The 20,312-nt window shown below is 64.4% G+C and overlaps 4 protein-coding genes across 8 annotated transcripts; 1 reads left to right on the top strand and 3 right to left on the bottom strand.

The window, feature by feature from the left end:
• Window positions 1-1,371: 1,371 nt before the first annotated feature.
• SLC34A3 (solute carrier family 34 member 3) lies at window positions 1,372-8,278 on the bottom strand. Of its 4 annotated transcripts, none has more exons than XM_054502439.1 (13): window positions 7,027-7,065; window positions 6,158-6,281; window positions 5,775-5,870; window positions 5,237-5,365; window positions 5,013-5,156; window positions 4,825-4,936; window positions 4,531-4,726; window positions 4,216-4,305; window positions 3,994-4,075; window positions 3,651-3,818; window positions 3,395-3,511; window positions 3,196-3,320; window positions 1,372-1,983 (listed from the first exon to the last, which is right to left on the bottom strand). In XM_054502439.1, exons 2-13 carry the CDS (start codon window positions 6,240-6,242, stop codon window positions 1,519-1,521), a joined length of 1,809 nt encoding a protein of 602 aa, XP_054358414.1. In that variant the 5' UTR covers window positions 6,243-6,281; window positions 7,027-7,065; the 3' UTR covers window positions 1,372-1,518. The 4 variants fall into 4 exon arrangements, with proteins under 4 accessions (XP_054358414.1, XP_054358416.1, XP_054358413.1 ...); XM_054502441.1 differs by having other exon boundaries at window positions 6,886-7,032; XM_054502438.2 differs by lacking the exon at window positions 7,027-7,065 and adding an exon at window positions 7,858-8,278 and having other exon boundaries at window positions 1,373-1,983.
• Window positions 8,279-8,329: 51 nt separating this feature from the next.
• Window positions 8,330-10,561, bottom strand: RNF224 (ring finger protein 224). Its single transcript, XM_054502437.1, has 3 exons — window positions 10,187-10,561; window positions 9,632-9,821; window positions 8,330-9,349 (listed from the first exon to the last, which is right to left on the bottom strand). Exons 2-3 carry the CDS (start codon window positions 9,635-9,637, stop codon window positions 8,885-8,887), a joined length of 471 nt encoding a protein of 156 aa, XP_054358412.1. The 5' UTR covers window positions 9,638-9,821; window positions 10,187-10,561; the 3' UTR covers window positions 8,330-8,884.
• A 1,331-nt stretch (window positions 10,562-11,892) lies between these two features.
• Window positions 11,893-14,026, bottom strand: CYSRT1 (cysteine rich tail 1). The gene is made up of 2 exons (XM_054502436.1): window positions 12,965-14,026; window positions 11,893-12,584 (listed from the first exon to the last, which is right to left on the bottom strand). Exons 1-2 carry the CDS (start codon window positions 13,074-13,076, stop codon window positions 12,142-12,144), a joined length of 555 nt encoding a protein of 184 aa, XP_054358411.1. The 5' UTR covers window positions 13,077-14,026; the 3' UTR covers window positions 11,893-12,141.
• A 2,334-nt stretch (window positions 14,027-16,360) lies between these two features.
• RNF208 (ring finger protein 208) lies at window positions 16,361-19,523 on the top strand. Of its 2 annotated transcripts, none has more exons than XM_054502434.2 (2): window positions 16,361-17,788; window positions 18,039-19,523. In XM_054502434.2, exon 2 carries the CDS (start codon window positions 18,565-18,567, stop codon window positions 19,348-19,350), a length of 786 nt encoding a protein of 261 aa, XP_054358409.1. In that variant the 5' UTR covers window positions 16,361-17,788; window positions 18,039-18,564; the 3' UTR covers window positions 19,351-19,523. The 2 variants fall into 2 exon arrangements, with proteins under 2 accessions (XP_054358409.1, XP_054358410.1); XM_054502435.2 differs by having other exon boundaries at window positions 16,361-17,862.
• The last annotated feature ends 789 nt before the right edge of the window (window positions 19,524-20,312 follow it).

Below are 20,312 nucleotides of genomic sequence, written 5' to 3'. Positions count from 1 at the left end.
GACGGATCTATGAGGCTGATGTCAGGTCCACAGGGGCATCCTAGAATCACAGGGCTGTGAGAACCAAAGCTCCAGCTGCTGGGGGTCCCGTTCTCACTGGAGCCCACCCCTGAGGCCCCCCTGGCTCCCAGAGCAGGTGGTCACCTCCCTCGGTAGGTGAAACCAAGGCCCAGGAGGCCTAAGAGTTTGAGGGTGGCTGGGGCAGAGGACCCAGGGAAGACTGGGGGCCAAGGGCACAGAGGGCCTGGGGGTCATGAGTGGGGGCATAGGGAACCTGCCACAGAGGAGAAATGGCCGTGGAACCCCCTCAGGTCTCATCTTCCTGAGTGGCTGCACCTCTATCCCCTAGTGGGGTCTGACCAGGCAATCCTGGGAGGCTCTGGGAAGAGAGCTGCCCCCCATCAGGGCTGCAGTTCTGGACGGGAGAACATGACTGGCCACAACAGCAGACTCAAATGAGCAAACTAGACCTGTCCCTGATGGGGCCGGCCCCTCACCCACCTGTCTCTGTGTGCCCGAATGAATGCTCCAGTTCCGTGGTAACCCAAGGCTTTCTTCCATTGGCGAGAGTGGGGGTTGGGTTAGGGCTGTGGGCAGCTGTGGGCTAGAGGTGGCAGGAACTCCCCCTCCCTCAACTTCATAGGTGTCCAGTTACCCATTGGCTGGCAGACAAGCCTTCCCGTGTGGAAAGCTGACCACACAGCAGAGAGAGGGCCCCCTGGCCCCCAAGTCCTCCCCGTGGGCGCTGTCCACCCTCCTGGGCCCACCCCATGGACAGGCCTTCCCGGGACAGGGTCTCATTCTCCGTGGCAGCGTGAGGCCTCAGTGTGCCCCAGCCTGGCGGGCGAGACCGGCTTCCTGGTGGGTTCTGGGAGCTGAGCACCTGCCGTGGCCCAGCCCTGCAGAGAAGCGTCCCCGAGGGGCCCAGCCCAGGACCGGCTGAGAGACACAGAGGGCAGAAGGGCAGGGGGTGCCTCTGGGACCATCTGGCCCTCCAAGCCGTCGGGGTCCCTTCTCACACCCCACGCACCTGATGGGACTCCAGTCCCCACCCCAACCATGACATCCGCCGGGGCAGAGGGGCTCCGGGGTCCCCCACACCCTGCGCCACCGGCCCTGCTCCCTGCTGGCTGGGCTCTCCCCTGTGCCCCCAGGAGGGGCCCCAGCTCCCACTGTGGGAAGTCCCCGCCCCCCAGGCCTGCCATTCTTTGGGAGCTTCTGTCCCCAGCGGCAGCCGTGAGAAACACACCCGGGGGTGGGCGGGCTCCTGTGCCTGAGCCCCAAGCCCCGGAGTGTCCACCAGGAGGCAGCATCGGGCCGCTTCCCCCACCTGCCCAGGCGGCCCCTGTCTAGGGGAGTGAAGACCACCACCCCAGATAACAGCCTGGTTTATTTGCACAGAAGGGGAAGCAGGTGACCGGAGGTCAGCTGCCGCGGGCCCCCCCCCCCCTCAGGGCCCTCCAGAGCCCTCCTAGCCAGGGTGGGGTGGGGTGGGGTGGTCTGCGCAGCAACCACCCCTCACAACTGCTGGGAGGCCAAGATCTCAGGGTTCTCGTAGCAGTGGGCCTCTTTGGTGGTGGCCTTCGGGGGGCTGCAGACGTTGCAAGGGCAGCAGCGGGTCACCAGGCGGTCCCAGGGCTCCAGAGAGTGGAGCCAGAGGGGTAGCCAGGCCCAGGAGCGCAGGCGGACAGGCAACCAGGCTGGCCGGTGCCACTGCAGGACAGTAACCAGGATGACGAGGAGCACCAGCCCCACCAGGGGACCCCCGACGGCGGCCAGCACTGTGCCCCCTGCCAGGGAGAGCCCGAAGGCCGCCAGGGGCAGCAGCAGGAATCCGAGCAGCAGGTAGACCCCGGCCACCCAGCGGTAACGGGCGGTCACCACCCCGAAGTGCCTGGCCAGCGGGATGGGCAGCCGCAGCGCAGGCACCAGGTACCACAGCAGGATGCCGGCCAGGTTGAAGAAGAAGTGTATGAGGGCGACCTGGAGGCGAGGGGTCTGTCAGGGGCCTGGGCCCAACGAGGTGGGGTCACCAGAGGCCTAGGACCCCCGCCCTCCTCCACCCTACAGAAGGAGCGCCAAGTCTGAAGTTCATCCTGCTCCACGACTGAGATGGCCGCCTGGGGGGCAGGCTGTGGCCAGATGTGGACACGTTCCCCAGCACGCCTCCCGCACACTCCTGGGAGCTGCAGTCCAGCCCAGCACCCCCGGGCGCTGACTGCATCACTGCTGCCCTCAAGGGGGACCTGCGGGGGAAGCACCCTCCGACCTGGCTCTGCCTGTGCCTCCTGCCAAGAGACCCCATCTCCTCAGTGCCCAGTGTGCTGAGCCTGCACAGCCCAGGCCCTGCAGGGAGGAGGCACAGGGCCGCAGGAGGGGAGAACACACGGCCCCTCCAGGGGCTGCCGGACTTGGAGGAGTCCACACGCAGGTGCAGGCTGGAGAGCTTCCTGCAGGGGGTGGAGCAGGACCCTGCACTGGGAGGGTCTAAGTGGATAGAGACAGGGCAGAGGCAAGAACGAGGGTGGGTTCCAGGGGGTGCCGCACTTGTCTCTTCCTGTCAGTGGCAGCGCGGCATGACCCGGAGTTTCGGGAGCTGAACCTGTTGGGCCTCTGGGCAGCAGGCCGCAGACGGGCTGTTTTAGAGGGAGAACCAGCTGGACTAAATGAGACTGGGGTTGGGGCACAGAGCTGGGGGCTCAGACTGGGGGAAGTGTCCTGGAGGCAGAATCACAGCCCTGGCAACGGCAGGGCAGGGCCCAGCACCGGTGGGACTCGGCCTTTGCAGATGCGGAATGGGGGCTGGGAGGGTCGTCCAGATGGGGATCTGCTGGAGGTGAGTGGCTGCTCCTTGAGGGAGCAGGGGTTGGGGGAGAGCATCTGAGGGTGCTGGAATAGAGGGGCTTAGAGACCCCTGAGACTCTGGGGGCAGGGCCCCAGGGACACAGCAAAGAGCTGAGAAAATGTGGAAATGAGGAGGTCTCAAGGGAGGAGACGCAGGGCGGGTGTGAAATGTGTGCAGGACCTGTGGGGTCCAAGGAGGCAGAGCAGCAGGGCCGAGGCTGGCGGCCAGGGAAGGGGTCTGGGAAGGCGGGGGCACAGCCAGCCTGGGGCCCTGGGGCTGGTGACACACGCCTGTCCGTGGGGCTGAGAGGAAGCTGGCCAGTTCTGGCAGCGGGGCAGGGTGGACAGTACCTGCAGGGCGCTGAGCATCCTGTCTGCGGGGCTGGCCAGGGCAGCCAGCAGGGCAGTGGTAGTGGTGCCGATGTTGGAGCCCAGTAAGAGGGGGTACGCCCGGTCCAGACTGATCACCCCGACCCCTGGGGGAACTGGGGGTCACCACAGGGCCCCAGCCCGAGCCCCCGTTCCCGAGGCCTCTGTCCTGCCTGCTCACCCATGAGGGGCACGACGGCCGCTGTGAAGACGCTGCTACTCTGCAGTGCGAAGGTCAGGCCGGCGCCCGCGAGGAGGGCCAGGTAGCCGCCGAGCCAGCCCAGCGGGAAGGGGAAGTCTGTGGGGGATGCCGGGTCAGCCCTGGCCAGCGCCCGCGAGGAGGGCCAGGTAGCCGCCGAGCCAGCCCGGCGGGAAGGGGAAGCCTGTGGGGGATGCCGGGTCAGCCCTGGCCACCGCACCTCCTCCCACGCCCTCACCCGCATTAATGACCGTCCTCACGGCCTGGGCCACGCGGCCGCGCAGCACAGAGTTGAGCAGCTTGACTATGAGGACCAGGCAGCCACAGAGCACCAGCAGGGAGCCGGCCAGCAGGATGCAGCCCACGGCCAGGTCCGTGAGCTCCGTGCCCGCAAACAGGTGGCGGCCTGGGGACAGGGCAGGGGCAGGTGAGGGGGAGCCTGGGGGGCTGTCCGGGGTGGGTGGGCCTCACAGGGCAGCCTGTCCACTGGGGCTGTGCTGTTCTTCTTCATGTAGGGGCAGGTGAGGGGGGGTGTGGGGGGTGTGGGGGGTGTGGGGGGCCTGGGGTGGGCCGGGCCTCACAGGGAAGCCTGTCCGCCGGGGCTGTGCTGTTCCTCTCTGTGCACGGGCTGAAGGCTCCACAGTCGCTGCTGTTCTCGTGGGTCTGGGGAGGGCAGGGAGGACTCAGGACAGGCTCAGTGGGCAGACAGAGGTCAGAGGGCTCAAGGTGAGGGTGGGTGGGGCGGGATGACTCAGCGGGTGGGAGGTTGGGGGTCAGTGAGGGCCTGGGGTTGGGTGCCTCACCGGCTGCCCCGTGGTGCCGCACCAGTGCTTAATGAGACTGCTGTTGGTGGCGTTGCCTGTGGCACTGCTCATGATCATGTCGGAGTCCAACTGGGGGCCAGAGGGGTCGTGACGGTGTGCTGCACCCTCCCTCAGGACTCACCCGGGGCTCCGGCGCCCGCAGGGTCCAGCCCAGCCCTGCCCACTGCTGCCCTCTCCTCCCGTGTCCCAGGACAGGGCCCAGACCCTCCGCTGACCCTCCATCAGGGCAGGGCGGGCCTCCCCTCCTCCCATCCAGCCTGCTCAGGCCCTCTGGGCGGGGGCGGCCGTCCTCACTTGCACGATGAGGTGTGTGAGCGGCTGCGTCAGCACCTTGAGGATGTCGGGCGCCTGCGCCCCAGGCGTCAGGCTGGCGGCACCCAGGGCCAGCTCGCTCAGCCTCTCCAGCAGGGCCGTGGCGCTCTCCAGTGGCAGCAGGACCAGCACCGTGAGCCAGTTGAAGATCCCGTGCACCGCCGAGCCACTGAAAGCCCTGTGGCCGCAGATAGTAGGCGGGGTCAGGTGGGGGGGCCTGGGCTGGGGCTGCCACTGCAGCCCCGCTCCAGCCCAGCCCTTCCACCCACAACTCACCTCTGAAATTCATCCCGGTCCCCTGACTGCGCCATTGAGACCAGGGTGCTGGTGATGGATGTGCCTACGTTGACACCCATGATGATGGGCACAGACGCCCGGACAGTCAGCACTGCCGGTGGGGGGGCTGAGTCAGCCTGTGGCCCACCCTGCCCCCGCCACCACCCAGGGAGGGAGTGTGCACGCACGCTTAGCAGCCACCATGCTGACCACGATGGAGGAGGACGTGCTGGAACTCTGCACCAGGGCTGTGACCAGCACGCCAATGACCAGTCCAGCCACAGGGTTGGACAGCACCACGTTGTCCTTGAAGATGTCTCCGGCCACTTTGCCTACACCGGCAAGAGAGGTGCGCTGAAGCTGCGGAGGGCTGGCTGCCCGCCCCGCCCTGGGCACCCATCCCGTCACTCACTGCCCAGCAGCTGGAAGGCGGAGCTGAGGACGTCCAGAGAGCAGATGAAGAAGTACAGGCTGCCGAGGAGCCCGCAGGCCTTGAGGACGCTGCCGGCCACGCGGCGCAGCTTGCCGGCCACGCGGAGCTCTGAGGACACAGGGCAGGCTGTCCCTGGCCGGCCCTCCACCCTGACAGGTCTCCCTCCCAGGCCCCTCATCCTCTGCCCTCTCTCTCCTCCGTCTCCAACAGGGCTGGGTCCCATTTCCTCCTCTTCTGTAACCCCCAGGGCAGGGCCTGGGTCCCTGCCTTTCCAAGCCGGAAGCCCTTGGGACCCTCCCTCGAAGGAGCAGGCGGGGAGGGACGGATGGGCAGAGGTGGCCAGTCTGCCCCAGGACAGCACAGACGCCCGGTTGAGCGACACGTGTCTCCCCAGAGGGGGCCTGCATAGCGGAGTTCCCCACGCACAGCCTGTTTGGGCCCCACCCTGCTCTGTCTCCCCAGTCCCGTGGGGGACAGAGGCCTGCCAGCCTGCCACCCCCAGAACCTCCAGACCCACCTTTCCAGGGCTGGCTTGTGTCCTTCAGCTGAGGGAGGGTCCAGGGGTCTGTGTCCCCCTCCTCCAAGACTGGAGCAGAACTGCTCCCAGGGGTCCCTGCGGAGATAGAATTGAGTACGGCTGTTTCCGGGACCACCTCCCTCCAACTGGGGGCACAAGGGCACAGGCCAGAGGAGGGGCTGAGGCGTAAGAGGCCTGGAGTGAGGGACAGAAATGGAACGGGGAAGACGGGGCTCCAGCTGGGCTGGACCTGAGTGGAGGCGTCATGAGCCCTGTGGGTTCCCCGGGAGGCCCCCGCAGGAAACCTGGCCTGTCTCTGCCCAGTGCCTGGGGGGGTGGGTGGTCAGACTGGTTAAGGCCTGGGGCACGGGGGCCACTGGTACCTTCATTCCTCAGAGTCCTTTCCACTAGGTCAACCGCGTCCAGAGTGGGGTGGGGGACCTGGCTGCCCGGAAGGGAACTCGGCATGGATTTCGGGCAGGGACAGACCCAGGCCCAGGTCTGGATCTGCTGGGGGGGACGCACGTGTCAGAGACATTTCCTCCTGCCCCGGCCCTGTCCTCACAAGCTGGATTCACACCCCTGGGTCCCCTGAATTGAGCCCTTGGCCGCCACCCTCCCTCCCTACCCCCTGCAGGCCTCAGTGACCATCCCCCTTTCTCCATCCACAGGGGGATGGCTACAATGACCTCAGGCAGTTGTCAGGCGAGCCCAGTCCAGTTTCAGGGGTAGACTCGAGGGGGCTCCGGCTCCCCGGCTCCCTTGCTGGTCCTGACTGGAAGGCCTGGCTAGTGCCGAGGGTGCAGGGTGCCGGGGCTCAGGCCATGAGCTGGGGAACCTGGGGACCTCCCCTATCAGGTGTCACTGGGGACACTGTGGATGGTCCCGACTTAGACTTTGGCATTTGATACTAAACAGTGACGTCTCGGCTTGATAAGGGCCCCACACCCTGGTGATGGGGAGCAGGTGGGGTCCTCACACCACCTCAAGGCTCCTGGCCCCAAAGCTGCTGCCTTAGCCTCCTGGGCCTGGTCACCCCACCCCTGGGGCCCCCCACCTGGACCCCTCCACCTAGTGCCCTGGGCTCAGGTCCAGGCATCCTCTGCCTCACCCTCCCTCCTGCTGCCCAACCCTGGCGTCTCTTGCCCTTGGGTCCTGGAGGCTCAGGATTGGGCCCAAGCCCTGGGCCTGGAGGCCACTCAGCCTCAGCCTCACTGTCCCTGGGCCTCAGCCTGGTCCTAGGAGCTCCTACCTGTGTGGGTGGTGAGGGGGCACCTGCAGGGAGGAGACACGGGGCGGGAGCAGTTGCGGGTCAAAGATCCCCTGATCGCGCACATGACCTGCTGGGTACTGAGCCCATTAATGTTTACCCAGGAGTCCAGGCCCTCACGGGGGTACCCTCCTGGCCCCAAGGCCCCTAGGCCTTGTCCCCATCCTGTCACTCTGTGGCTAGGACCTCCAAGCCCCAGCCCAACCCTCCCGGAGTGGGGCTTCTCCCAGGGGTGGGCTCTGAATCAGGCCGAGGGCACTGTGGGGCGGGGGGCACTGGCCCTCGGTACTGGGCATCCTCAGCAGGCATCCGTGTGACCCAAGAGACACACTCCACCCAGCCAGGCAGGATGCTAGAGCATGGCTGGGGCTGCCCGGGAGTCGAGAGACGCCAGTCCCCCACTTCCATGCACCTCAGGGCTCCCCAGACCTTCTCAGGGTCATCCCTGCCCCCGGCAGAGCAGGGGAGGGAAGCCCTTTGCACCAGGTGGTGGGGGAGGACGGGTTTTTTCATGTAGCCGGGGAGGGCACCCAGCCCGAGGTCAGAGGGTTCAGATCCGGGTTCAGGGCGGGGTTGGGCCCAGCAGGCTGCTAGCGGGCTTGGCCCTGGTATAGCCAGCGACGGCGGCCGGCAGCCTCCATCTGCAGAGGGGAGGACAGAGCTCCCCAGGCCACCTTCCCCACCCACTGCCTGGCCCAGCGCACAGCTCTCCCCAGCAGAGTCCCAGCCGGCCCCACCGCCTGTGGGGTATCCCCTAGGAGGACTGGGCCTCTTCCTGCCCTGGGGTGTGGGGCAGCTCCCCCAGAGGCTCACCCTGCCCAGGGGCTGCTGGTGCCCTGCTCTGCTTGCTGCCCAGCCCCCCGCTGTGTGCATGGGGACTTTGCCCTGGAGAAGGTAGAAGCTTCTGAGTGTCCGCTCAGCAAATTCTCTTCCGTCTCCCTCCTGCGCCCTTGCTCTGGGGGTGGGGGGCAGCAGTCCTTCCCTGGGGCTCCTGAGTGACAGCTCGTTCCAGTGGGCGTGGGGGTGTTGCAGCACTGACTTGGTGGTCACTGCTGTCCACAGTCTCTGGCCCCAGCCCCAGCCCCAGCCCCTCAAAAGGGTCTGTGTGGTGGCTGCTCGGAGCCAGGAAAGGTTCAGCCAAGGATGAGACCAACTGGGCTGTGAGACCTCAAGCAGGCCCCAGCCCTCTGTTGGCCTCAGGCAGGTCCTGCCGAGGCATCTTCTTCAATGCCCGTATGGCTTCGTGCCTGCACGAGACCCTCCCAGAACCGCACCCGACACACAGTGGGAGCGCCATGAGCTTTGTTGAGTGGGTGAATTCACAGGGCTGCCATGCAGGGCAGGGAGGAAGGAGGTGGTCTTGCCACCCTCCTGGTACACCCCGGGGACATCTGTGGGAGAGGGGAGACCTGCTCTGGGCAAACCGCCAGGCACAGCCGGACCGGCCCTGCCCCTCCAGCCTGCAGCCCAGGCCCCGGGACTGGCCTTCACACCCTCTTGGGAGCCATCCTTCACACTGCGTCTAGGCCCAAGCCGGGCTTGCCACCCACTCAGACAGCAGTGTCCTCACCAGGCACATGCGGTCGGGCTAGTCTGGGGTCTGGTAATTGTGGCCAGGACAGGTGGGAGGTCACCAGCCTCCTGCGGAGCCTCCCAGCCCCCAACCTTAGGCTGTGGCCTGGGATGTTCACGGCTGGGATGACATCACCCTGCTGGGCCACACGAAGCTGCGTATAGGACGCTACTGCCAGGTTGTTCTGAGTGGGCTGAACCCATGATGGTGCGTGGTCAGGGGTTCCAAGGCAGGCATTTCCCCTGCAGGGGTGGGAATGGCCAGAGTTCAGACCTCGGGGCTGCCTGGGGGTGGGCAGCAGAGGCTGCCACAGCCCCAGCAGCAGTATCTGGGCTGGGGGAAGTGGGGCTGGGGGTCCAGGGCTGGGCACAGCCCAGCTGGCTGCTGAGTGATGGCGCTGCCTTTGAGGGAGGTGAGGGGCAGGGGTTCTAGTCTTGCCGGCTCCCGCTCAGCCTTGACCGCCAGGAAAGCAGCCAGGTCCAGGTCTAGCATGGCCACCCCTCCACGAGGCGTGGGCGTGCTCTGGCGGCACTGCGGACAGGGGATCCAGCGTTGCTCGGGCGCCGGTGTGTCCAGCCGCCGCACACATGCCTGGCAGAAGGTGTGTCCGCAGTAGAGGCGGCGGGGCAGGTGCCCGGAGAGGTCATAGGCCGAGCAGCAGATGATGCAGTCTTTCCTCTCCTCCGGGGGCCCCTCTCCTCCGAGGCCTGGGGGCCCTCCGGCTGCAGCATCCTGCCAGAGGGAAGCCAGCAGTGGACAGCCTGCCTCGAGGACCTTCCGCCTGGATGGGGTGCTGGCCCCAGGAGCCCACCCCAGAGGTCAGGCGCTGGGTCTGTGGGGCTGGTGTGTGCAGACCTGGGAGGGCACGTGGCACCGGGGCACAGGTAGACACCAGGGTCTGCACACCTCTGGTTCATGTGGGCGCCAGCCGGGCAGCCTCCTGTTCCCGCAGGACCCCCCTGGCCCAGCCCCAGGCCCCCACCCTCCTGGCCGACCTGAGCCCAGGCCTCTTACCTGCATGGGCTCTGCTGGGCGGCTATGCACAGCCACAGGGTGGCAGGAGAAGGGGGTGGGGGACCCAGGGCGCCCTGCGGCTCCCTCCTGGGTTGCATTACTGGCCTTGCACGGGAGTCAGGAGACAGGCAGGTGGCCAGCTGCAGCGGGCGTGGGTTCCCGTTTCAGCCACAAAGCCTTGAAACTAGATCTAACGGCACCACCCACTTGCAAGAGATAAGGTGCCCCCCGCCCCCTGCCCACACCCTCCTGTCCAGACCCAGCCAGCTTCTGCTAACACCTCATCCAGGCTGGCCTTGGGGTCCATTCTCCTACTCTTAGGACTTCTCCCCACCCTTACACCCTTCCCCACACTCAAAACTTTCCTCACCTCTCCCCTCCCCCCCCTTTACTCTCCCCTTTCTTTACCCTCCCCCTCCCCTCCCCTTCCCTCCGCTCCCTCACCCTTACCCTCTCCTTCCCTTAACCTCCCCTCCATACTGGAATGTTTTCCGCTCCCTCACCCTTACCCTCTCCTTCCCTTAACCTCCCCTCCATACTGGAATGTTTTCCTGCCTTGGCCTTTGCTCACATCTCCTCCTCTAGGAAGCCTGCCAGGGTTCCCTGCTGGCTCAGAGCCTTCTGCAGACTTTGCCACTGTGCTTGTCTGTGGATCTGTGTGGCTTCTCAGCCTCACCTTGGTGCCGCTGGACGGCAGAGGGCTGCACCAGTCCACATGGACTCCAGGTGGCGCACCAGCTCCGTGTCTGGGGATCCCCGCTCCCAGCTGGGGACCCCAGACAGCGCCAGATGCCTCCTTGGTGGGCAGCTCCTGGCTGCTCTGCCCGTCTGCAGCCTCCAGGCCACCCCGGGAGGCCCAGGTTCCGGGAGGTGTGATCAGTGTGTCCACACCAGACTGCAGGCAGAGCAGAGTTGAGGGACCAAGAAGGGTTGGGACGGGTGGGCAGGACCCCAGGACCACTCACAGCCCCGCTGGGTGGAAGCAAATGGCCCCTCCTCACCTCTGCCCACCTTCTTGGCAGTCTGCTCCCAGGACTGGTCAGACAAGTTCCTGTGGCTGGCCTGGGTGTGGTCACCCTCCGGTGGGGGCCAGCGACGGGGCAAGGCGGGGAGCCTGGCACGCTAAGTCCTGGCACAGGGCAGTGACCCATCCATCCCACGCCTGGAGACCTCTGCATGCCACGCGCCTGCCCTGCCCTGCTGTGGAGCTGGTCACCATGCGTCAGGGAAGGGCTGGCATGGCGTGAGAACCTGTCTGTCTTGCGTGGCCAGCTCGGCTGCCACCTCCTCACCTTGTCTCTGCCCTGCCGGAACACCAGGGCGCCCCAAGCTGGCCTCAATGCTCACTCCCTGCCTGGCATCCTGGCCTACAGTGATGAGGCAGTACCTGCGCAGAGTGGCCTAGCGCCTCGTGCTCAGCCCCAGAGAGGCCCCCACCCTGCTCAGCAGACCAGGAGACAGCCCAGCACCCACGGCCCTAGCCTCCTCCTGCCTCATCCTCAAGGCCTGGTCCAGGCCACCTCCTCCCGGAAGCCCAGGCCCCGAGGCAGGACAGCAGGTGTGCAGGAATTAGGTATTTCCTGGGAAACTAGAAAAACATCCCAGCCGAGGTTGGGAGGTGAATCACCAGTGGGCAGGGCGTGGTCCTGGCTGTCTGGGCTCTCCTGTCCCAACCTTCCACTCCCTGAAACCTGCAGCACCTGCCGCACCCACCACCCTCCTGTCCACACGCTCCTCCTCTTGGAGGCCTTTCATGGGGTCCCCCCAGTTTCACGCGCCGTATCCTCCTGCTGTCTGACCCATGGACTGACTCCAGCTCACAGTCTCAGCCTCGGCCCCGGGGAGTGCAGGTCAGCTCAAATCCAGACCTGGCTCAGCCAGGGCTGTGGACACGCTGCAAGCCCTCATGCAGCCTCTGGGTAGACCCGGGACCTGCAGGCCAGGGGAAAGTGTGGACGTCACGAGGCAGTGGCATCCCTGTCCCTGCAATACCCACAGTGACTCTGTGTGGACGTCCTCGGGCCCGCATAAAGGGGTGGACGTCCTCGGGCCCGCATAAAGGGGTGGACGTCCTCGGGCCCGCATAAAGGGGTGGACGTCCTCGGGTCCGCATAAAGGGGTGGACGTCCTCGGGTCCGCATAAAGGGGTGGACGTCCTCGGGTCCGCATAAAGGGGTGGACGTCCTCGGGCCCGCATAAAGGGGCAGATGCCCTGTGTCCAGCTACAACCCCCTCCCAAAGGAGCCTGCAGCAAAGAAGAATTGCTGGGAAGAAGATCAGCCTGCTTTATTGCCTGGGCCTTAAGGTAATCAGGGGTGTCCCTCTCCAGCCAGGGCCTGGGATTCCGTTTCAGGAGCTCAGGCTGAGCGGCCACCTTCCTGGTGGGTCCGTGCCCCAGTCCCTGGTGTGAAGGGGCCGACGCCCACGACAACAGCCACCCCGAATGTCTGGGCACTGCGTGAGCCACATTTGCTGAGGTCTGGGTCCTGGCCCTGGCAGGGTGGGCTGCGCTAGGAGATGACACAGCAGCAGCAGCTGTGGCAGCGGCAGAAGGGGGGGCAGTGGCAGCAGCGGCAGCAGGGGCAACAGCAGCAGTGGTGGGCAATGTCATCCCCGCGCCCCACAGGCGGAGGGCCAGCGTAGGTCAGTCCGGCCGGGCGCTGACTGCTGCTGTAGGGGTTTCCAGGCTGCTGCCAGGCCTGCTGGTTCTGGATGGGGGTAGCCCCCTGGTTACCCTTGGCGCCCTTGGGCCCTGGGACCTCAGTCGGCTGCAAGAGGTGGGTTGGCTCCGGGGCATAGGGCCCCACTGGCAGTGGCTGCACCTCCGAGGATGAGGAACAGGTGGAAGCCACCTCTAACTGCTGCCCCAGGTCAGGCCGCAGGTGAGCCCGGGGAATGCTGATGTGGGCATATGGGTTCTTGACGACCATCTCTTGGGGGTCCATGGTCCAGCCTGCAGGGGTGGGCAGAGAAGACAGACACGGACTCAGTGGAGTGGGACGGCTGCCCACGAGCCTGCGGCCCAAGAAAGCCCCCACCAGGAGCAGCGTGCCTCGTCCAAGCCCAGCATCCCCAAGGCATCAGTGCCCGGGGTGCCGTCACCTCCAAATGTGTGTGCAAGGCTAGTGTCATGGGCGTGAGCCAAGTGTGAGCAAGCAGCAAGGGCCGGTGTCTCGCAGCTGCCACCCCTGCCAGGGATCCTCCCCTCCTCTGGTGGCATTGGTCCTGGGATGGAGCTGGGAATGGGGTGGGGGAGGCTGAGAGATGGGAGAGAAGGGGGCTGATCCTGCGGTGCCCCTGAGTTCAGGGCAGTCCCGGTGGCCAAGGGCTTACCTGTGGTGGCAACACGGCAGTCTGTCCTTTCGGTCTTCTGAGCTCTAGGTCCCAGTGCCTGAGTTGAGCGACTGGCAGCTGCCTTTTCCCTCCTTGGGAGGGGCGGGGCCATGAGGCGGGGCTCAGAGATGGGGTTCCCAAGATCCCAAGAGGCCCCAGCAACTGGAGCACGGCAGCTGGCCCACCCCTCGTCCTCAGGTGGGCGGTCGCCCAGGCCTGGGCTCTGAGGGGCACTGCCAAACCCGTGACTCAGCCCCTCACATCCGGGGCATGGCCTGGGCCCTAAAGGGCATCTGCAGCTTGCCGGAGAGGAAGGCAGGAGGTGAGCCTGAGGTCATGGCTCTGGAAAGGAAGCGGGGTGAGGCCCTCAGATTCCCGGGCCTGCAGTCCCCAGCCATTGCTCACACACCTCAAAGTCCCGGCTGAGGCAGGGCTTCTGAGCCTCTGAGCCTCTACTTAGCAGCGACCAAGATGTTTGAGAGCCATAGGCTCTTGGAGGCTTTCTGCTTTTTTTCTGAGATGGAGTCTCGCTCTGTTGCGAGGCTGAAGTGCAGCTGCGTGATCTCAGCTCACTGCAATCTCTGCCTCCTGGGTTCAAGCGATTCTCCTGCTTCAGCCTCCCGAGTAGTTGGGATTACAGGCACCCACCACCACACCTGGCTAATTTTTTGTAGTTTTAGTAGAAACAGGGTTTCACCATGTTGGCCAGGCTGGTCTCAAACTCTTGACCTCAGGTGATCCGCCTGCCTCGGCCTCCCAAAGTGCTGGGATTACAGGCGTGAGCCACCGCGCCCGGCCGATTTTTGTTTGTTTGAGACAGGGTCTCACTCTGCCATCCAGGCTGGGGTGCAGTGGCATGATCTGACTCACTGCGGCCTCAACCTCCTGGGCTCTAGTGATCCTCCCACCTCAGCCTCCTGAGTAGCTGGAAGGACTACAGGTACACCACCACGCCGGCTGATTCTTTATAGAGACGTAGGTCTCACTATGTTGCCTAGGCTGATCTCAAACTAGATCACTATGTTGCCTAGGCTGAAGTTATCCGCCTGCCTCCACCTCCCAAAGTGCTGGATTCCGGGCGTGAGCCAGCGTGCCCAGTGGCTTTTCTGCTTTTTTCTTTTTCTTTTATTATTATTATTATTATTATTATACTTTAGGTTTTATGGTACATGTGCGCAATGTGCAGGTAAGTTACATATGTATACATGTGCCATGCTGGTGTGCTGCACCCACCAACTCGTCATCTAGCATTAGGTATATCTCCCAATGCTATCCCTCCCCCCTCCCCCCACCCCACAACAGTCCCCAGAGTGTGATGTTCCCCTTCCTGTGTCCATGTGTTCTCATTGTTCAATTCCCACCTATGAGTGAGAATATGCGGTGTTTGGTTTTTTGTTCTTGCGATAGTTTACTGAGAATGATGATTTCCAATTTCATCCATGTCCCTACAAAGGACGTGAACTCATCATTTTTTATGGCTGCATAGTATTCCATGGTGTATATGTGCCACATTTTCTTAATCCAGTCTATCATTGTTGGACATTTGGGTTGGTTCCAAGTCTTTGCTATTGTGAATAATGCCGCAATAAACATACGTGTGCATGTGTCTTTATAGCAGCATGATTTATAGTCCTTTGGGTATATACCCAGTAATGGGATGGCTGGGTCGAATGGAATTTCTAGTTCTAGATCCCTGAGGAATCGCCACACTGACTTCCACAAGGGTTGAACTAGTTTACAGTCCCACCAACAGTGTAAAAGTGTTCCTATTTCTCCACATCCTCTCCAGCACCTGTTGTTTCCTGACTTTTTAATGATTGCCATTCTAACTGGTGTGAGATGGTATCTCATTGTGGTTTTGATTTGCATTTCTCTGATGGCCAGTGATGGTGAGCATTTTTTCATGTGTTTTTTGGCTGCATAAATGTCTTCTTTTGAGAAGTGTCTGTTCATGTCCTTCGTCCACTTTTTGATGGGGTTGTTTGTTTTTTTCTTGTAAATTTGTTGGAGTTCATTGGAAAAAACTACTTTAAAGTTCATATGGAACCAAAAAAGAGCCCGCATCGCCAAGTCAATCCTAAGCCAAAAGAACAAAGCTGGAGGCATCACACTACCTGACTTCAAACTATACTACAAGGCTACAGTAACCAAAACAGCATGGTACTGGTACCAAAACAGAGATATAGATCAATGGAACAGAACAGAGCCGTCAGAAATAATGCCACATATCTACAAGTATCTGATCTTTGACAAACCTGACAAAAACAAGAAATGGGGAAAGGATTCCCTATTTAATAAATGGTGCTGGGAAAACTGGCTAGCCATATGTAGAAAGCTGAAACTGGATCCCTTCCTTACACCTTATACAAAAATCAATTCAAGATGGATTAAAGACTTAAATGTTAGACCTAAAACCATAAAAACCCTAGAAGAAAACCTAGGCATTACCATTCAGGACATAGGCATGGGCAAGGACTTCATGTCTAAAACACCAAAAGCAATGGCAACAAAAGCCAAAATTGACAAATGGGATCTAATTAAACTCAAGAGCTTCTGCACAGCAAAAGAAACTACCATCAGAGTGAACAGGCAACCTACAAAATGGGAGAAAATTTTCGCAACCTACTCATCTGACAAAGGGCTAATATCCAGAATCTACAATGCTTTTTTCACTGATAAAAAATGTTTAATTTGCACGTTTTGTCACAGGTCTTATCTTACAATCAGTGACACAGGTTTTAGACACTACTGATATTTTTAGCTCATTTCTCAAACTGCAGTTACCCTCTGGCTGGCGGGCGTGGGGGCCACACGCGCCCCCCCAGCGTCCCCACCTTGGGCCCCCCCGCCTCCAGCCGAGCTCCGGCTCCATCTGCACCGGCGCAGGCAGGGGTGCAGCGGGCACCGGCGAGTGCCGCGGGGGCGACCCACGGCAGTGGGGCCCTTGGGGCCCAAGGGAGCACCAGGAAGGGCGGGGTCCAGTCAGACGTGGCCTGTGTAGGGCCAGTCAGACCGGTCGGGACATGAGTTCAGGCAACCCGGCCCCGATTTGGGGAGAACTGGGTGCTCCTGGGGACCCAAAACTTGAGAGGCCGGAGACGGAGGTCCACTGCGCAGGCGCCGGAAGCCCCGCCCACCTCCCTGCCAGCCCCTTGCGTGGCGCCTATAGCGCATGCGCGAACAGGGCAGGAACCGGCCGTGGAAATATTATTGCCCAGAAGCCCCCGCGCTCCAGGGTTTCCCGAAAGACCCGGTTCGGATCTGACCAATACTCGGCTTGGGGTTCTCCAGCTCCGAATGGCGGGTCTGAAAAGGCCCGGCCTGGGGGGCGGGGCCTCGTGGCGGGGGCGGGGTCTCATCCCCTACGGGGCGGGGTCTCGCTGAGGGGGCGGGGCCTGCGGCCTGGTGCTTCCTCGGGCGCGCGCCGGGTCGGTGAGCAGAGTCTGCGGCGGAGCTGGGCTCCCGGCCCTCCCCAGGCCCAGGCTGCCTCAGTTGCCCCACCATCTTGCCAGAGCCCCGTAAGGACCCCTCCAGCAGCGCCCCTGTCACCCGCACACCTCTCCCTATTGCTCTTCTGAGTGACACTCGCCCGAGGCCCCACGGAGGGGCCAAGCCAGACCCTATGCGCAGGGCCGCTCCTCCAGCCTGTTTTGCCCACGCGAGCTCCCGCACTAGCGGCACCGTCCCCTCTGGGCTCAGCACTCTGCAGGCCCCGGGGCTCTGCCTAGAGCAGGTGCGGTCTGGCCAGTCCAGCGGAGAGAGGAGCTGAAGGAGGCCAAGCTGTCTAGGGCCTGGTGCGGGGCCAGAGCTGGTCACAGCGTGGCAGCGGAGGCCCTCGAAGCCCTGGTCCCCTGCCCCACGGTGACCAGCAAGCCCGAGGGCTCCACAGACAGAAGGCCGACCCAGGAGGGCAGGGAAGCCCCGGGTGAGGAAGCGGAGAGGCCCGGGCCTGCGCGCTGGAGTGCCAGGGGCCACCCTGTCCGGGCAGGTGAGGTCCTCAGGGCCGCCTCCGCTCCGCACTGGGCTGCCAGCCTGTCCTTCGCGCACTCCCACCGGACCCGTCCGTCCACCGGCCTCGGCCTTCTGATCCGCTCCGCCCGCCCCGCTCTTGCCCCTTAGGTTCACAGCGACCTATCTGAGCTACGGCACCGGGCACAGGCGGAGCTGGAGGACTCGGGGCCTTCCCATGGGGCGGGGGGGGGGCAGGCACCAGTGGGCCCTGGAACCATCTCCCCTGGGATCCTCCGCGCAGGTCCCCTCCCTCTCGCTCCAGCGTCCTGAGGCCTCCTAGTATGAGGGAGGCGAACAGCCGGATTCCTCTCCTGAATTTGGGGGGGGCTTGACCAGGACCCAGGGTCAGCCTGGAGAGAACTGGGGGCGACGCGGGGGTCCTGCCCCCCACGCAGTCCGCGGGCGAGAGCGACGCCGGGAGCGGACCGAGGGGCGGCCGGGAGGCTGGCCCCGCCCCGCGGACCCCGCGCGGGTCCCCAGACGGGGGGTGGCGCTGCGGGCGCGGGCGGGCGCCGCGCGCACTGCGGTCCCCGCGCCTCCGCCGCAGAGCGCGCCACGCTTCGCACGCACCTGCCGCCGCCGCCGCCGCGCCGAAACCCGCTCCCCGCGCCCCGCGCCCCACGCCTGCGCCCGCGCCCCTCGGTGCCACCCGGGCCCCACCATCGCCTGAGGTCGCTGCGGCCGCCGCCGGAGCCGCCGGAGCCGCCGGAGCCCCCCAAGCTGCCGGGCCGAGGCGCGGGCGCCGCGTCCGGGCCTGCCTTTGAGACAACCTCTGCGGCGGCGGCGCGCGGCCGGGACGCCAGGCTGGGGCAGGTGAGCGCAGGGGGCGGGGGCCGGGGGCGGACTCAGCGCCCCTCCCCACGCGACGGGGGTCGGCCTTCGGGAAGGTGCGTCTGGCCTTGGAGGCGGGGACCGGGGAGGGGGTTGGGTTCCGAGGCCCGCGGAGATCGGGATCCCACGGCTGAGGTCAGGGTCAGAGGTCGGGCGCCCGGTCCTTTGTGCAGGGCGAGGGCTAGGGTGGGGGTGGCCTGGGCACTGCCCTCATGCCGTCTCTCATCTGCAGCTCAGGCCTGGCCCAGGCCTCGCCTCTGCTCCTGCCGCGGAGCCTGCCGCCCGGGTCCTCCTGCAGCCAGCACTTCGGCTAGCTGCCTTCCCTGGGCGCCCTGTCCTGGAGCCATGGGGCCCACCCAGCCCCTACCTGCCCCGATGTCCCTGCCCGCGGCCTGCTGACCTCGGCTGCAGGGGGAGCCCCCCCAGCGCCCCCTCGCCAGCCTCAGCAGCCAGAGACCCTGGGTGAGACCCTGGGCCAGACCCCCAGCCCAGGGCAGCCTCCCACCCCTCCCTGCCCCCGCCTGCCTCCCCCTCCCCCACCCCTTCCTCCTCCTCCCAGGACTGGACCAGAGAAGCCACTGTGGCCACTGGGGGGGGCCCTGCGCCCCCAACTCTCGCCGGCTGTCCCTAGGAGTCCACGAGCCGGCCGGGGGCCCCCCCAGGCCTGGCGGGACCAGGATGCTGCCCCGTCACCTGCCCCCCAGCTCCACACAACGCCGCCACCCACCCGAACATCCAGTCTGACTGGAGACAGCCGGATGCCCTCTGACCCCGGGCCGGAGGCGGGCAGTGGCTGGCCGGGCCTCCTCATGTCCTGCCTGAAGGGTCCCCATGTCATCCTCAAGATGGAGGCCATGAAGATTGTCCACCCTGAAAAGTTCCCTGAGCTACCGGCTGCCCCCTGCTTCCCGCCTGCTCCCCGGCCCACCCCAACTCTGGCACCCAAGCGTGCCTGGCCCTCAGACACAGAGATCATTGTCAACCAGGCCTGTGGGGGGGACATGCCTGCCTTGGAAGGGGCACCCCATACCCCGCCACTGCCACGGCGACCCCGTAAGGGAAGCTCGGAGCTGGGCTTTCCCCGCGTGGCCCCAGAAGATGAGGTCATTGTGAATCAATACGTGATTCGGCCTGGCCCCTCGGCCTCGGCGGCTTCTTCGGCAGCGGCAGGTGAGCCTCTGGAGTGCCCCACCTGTGGGCACACCTACAATGTCACCCAGCGGAGGCCCCGCGTGCTCTCCTGCTTGCACTCTGTGTGCGAGCAGTGCCTGCAGATTCTCTACGAGTCCTGCCCCAAGTACAAGTTCATCTCCTGCCCCACCTGCCGCCGCGAGACTGTGCTCTTCACCGACTACGGCCTGGCAGCGCTGGCTGTCAACACGTCCATCCTGAGCCGCCTGCCGTCTGAGGCGCTGACAGCCCCATCCGGGGGTCAGTGGGGGGCCGAGCCCGAGGGCAGCTGCTACCAGACCTTCCGGCAGTACTGTGGGGCCGCGTGCACCTGCCACGTGCGGAACCCACTGTCCGCCTGCTCCATCATGTAGTAGCGCCTGCCTGCCCGCCACTGCCCGCTGAGCCTCGCTCGCTGCTTCTTCAGGGACCCAGCCCTGCCCTGCCGCCCACTGACTCTTCCTTCCCCACCACGGCTTCCGGCCCCACCCCGAGTGGCATTGTCGCTGCAGCCAACTTTGCCATTAAAACTCTTTGCCAAAGTTTGCACCTGTTCCCTGGACTGAAGCTTGCTCCTGTGGGCTGTGCTCAGGCCTGGGCCTAGGGTGGGCACCCAGGGCTGCAACCCAGACAGGTCCCAGCTTGGAGCTGCCAGAGGCCCAGCGCCGCTCGGGGTGGGCCTGCTCTGCGCACTGGGGGCCGGGCTGGGCTGTGCATGCAGCTCAGGAGGGCCAGGCGGGCTGTGAGCGTGGGTGCAAACGCCCACACGTACAGAGTGGGCTGCTTGTGTGCGCCTGGCAGGGCTATGTGGTGGGTGTGCAGAGCCACCCCAGCTGGGCAGAGAGGACATTTTCAATGGTGTGGGGGTGCCTGTGTGGGGGACAACTCAGTTGATTTCCCTCCTGGTGCCCACCTGGACCTGAGCACCCACCTGGGTCTTCCAAGGTTGTGTGGGAGTAGCCTTTGGGCATCTGTGCAGGGGTTAGGTACAAAGACTGGCTGAGATGGTGGTAGGGGAATAAGGACCCAGCGCCTCCTGTCTGGCACCTGGGACCACCTGGGTGTGAGGAAGAGCCCGCCCCAGGCTGGGTGCAGTGTGTTACGCCTGTAATCCTAGCACTTTGGGAGGCCGAGGCGGATGGATCACCTGAGGTCAGGAGTTCAAAACCAGGCTGGCCAATGTGGTGAAACCTCTTCTCTACTAAAAATACAAAAAAATTAGCCAGGTGTGGTGGTGCATGTCTGTAATCCCAGCTATTCAGGAGGGTGAGGCAAAAGAATTGCTTGAACTCGGGAGGTGGAGGTTGCAGTGAGCAGAGATCGTGCCACTGCACTC

This window comes from Pongo pygmaeus, chromosome 13 (assembly GCF_028885625.2).
Source record: "Pongo pygmaeus isolate AG05252 chromosome 13, NHGRI_mPonPyg2-v2.0_pri, whole genome shotgun sequence".
Lineage (NCBI taxonomy): Eukaryota > Metazoa > Chordata > Mammalia > Primates > Hominidae > Pongo > Pongo pygmaeus.
The sequence above is the reverse complement of the archived record's forward strand: the minus strand, read 5'-3'. Positions and strand labels throughout refer to the sequence as shown.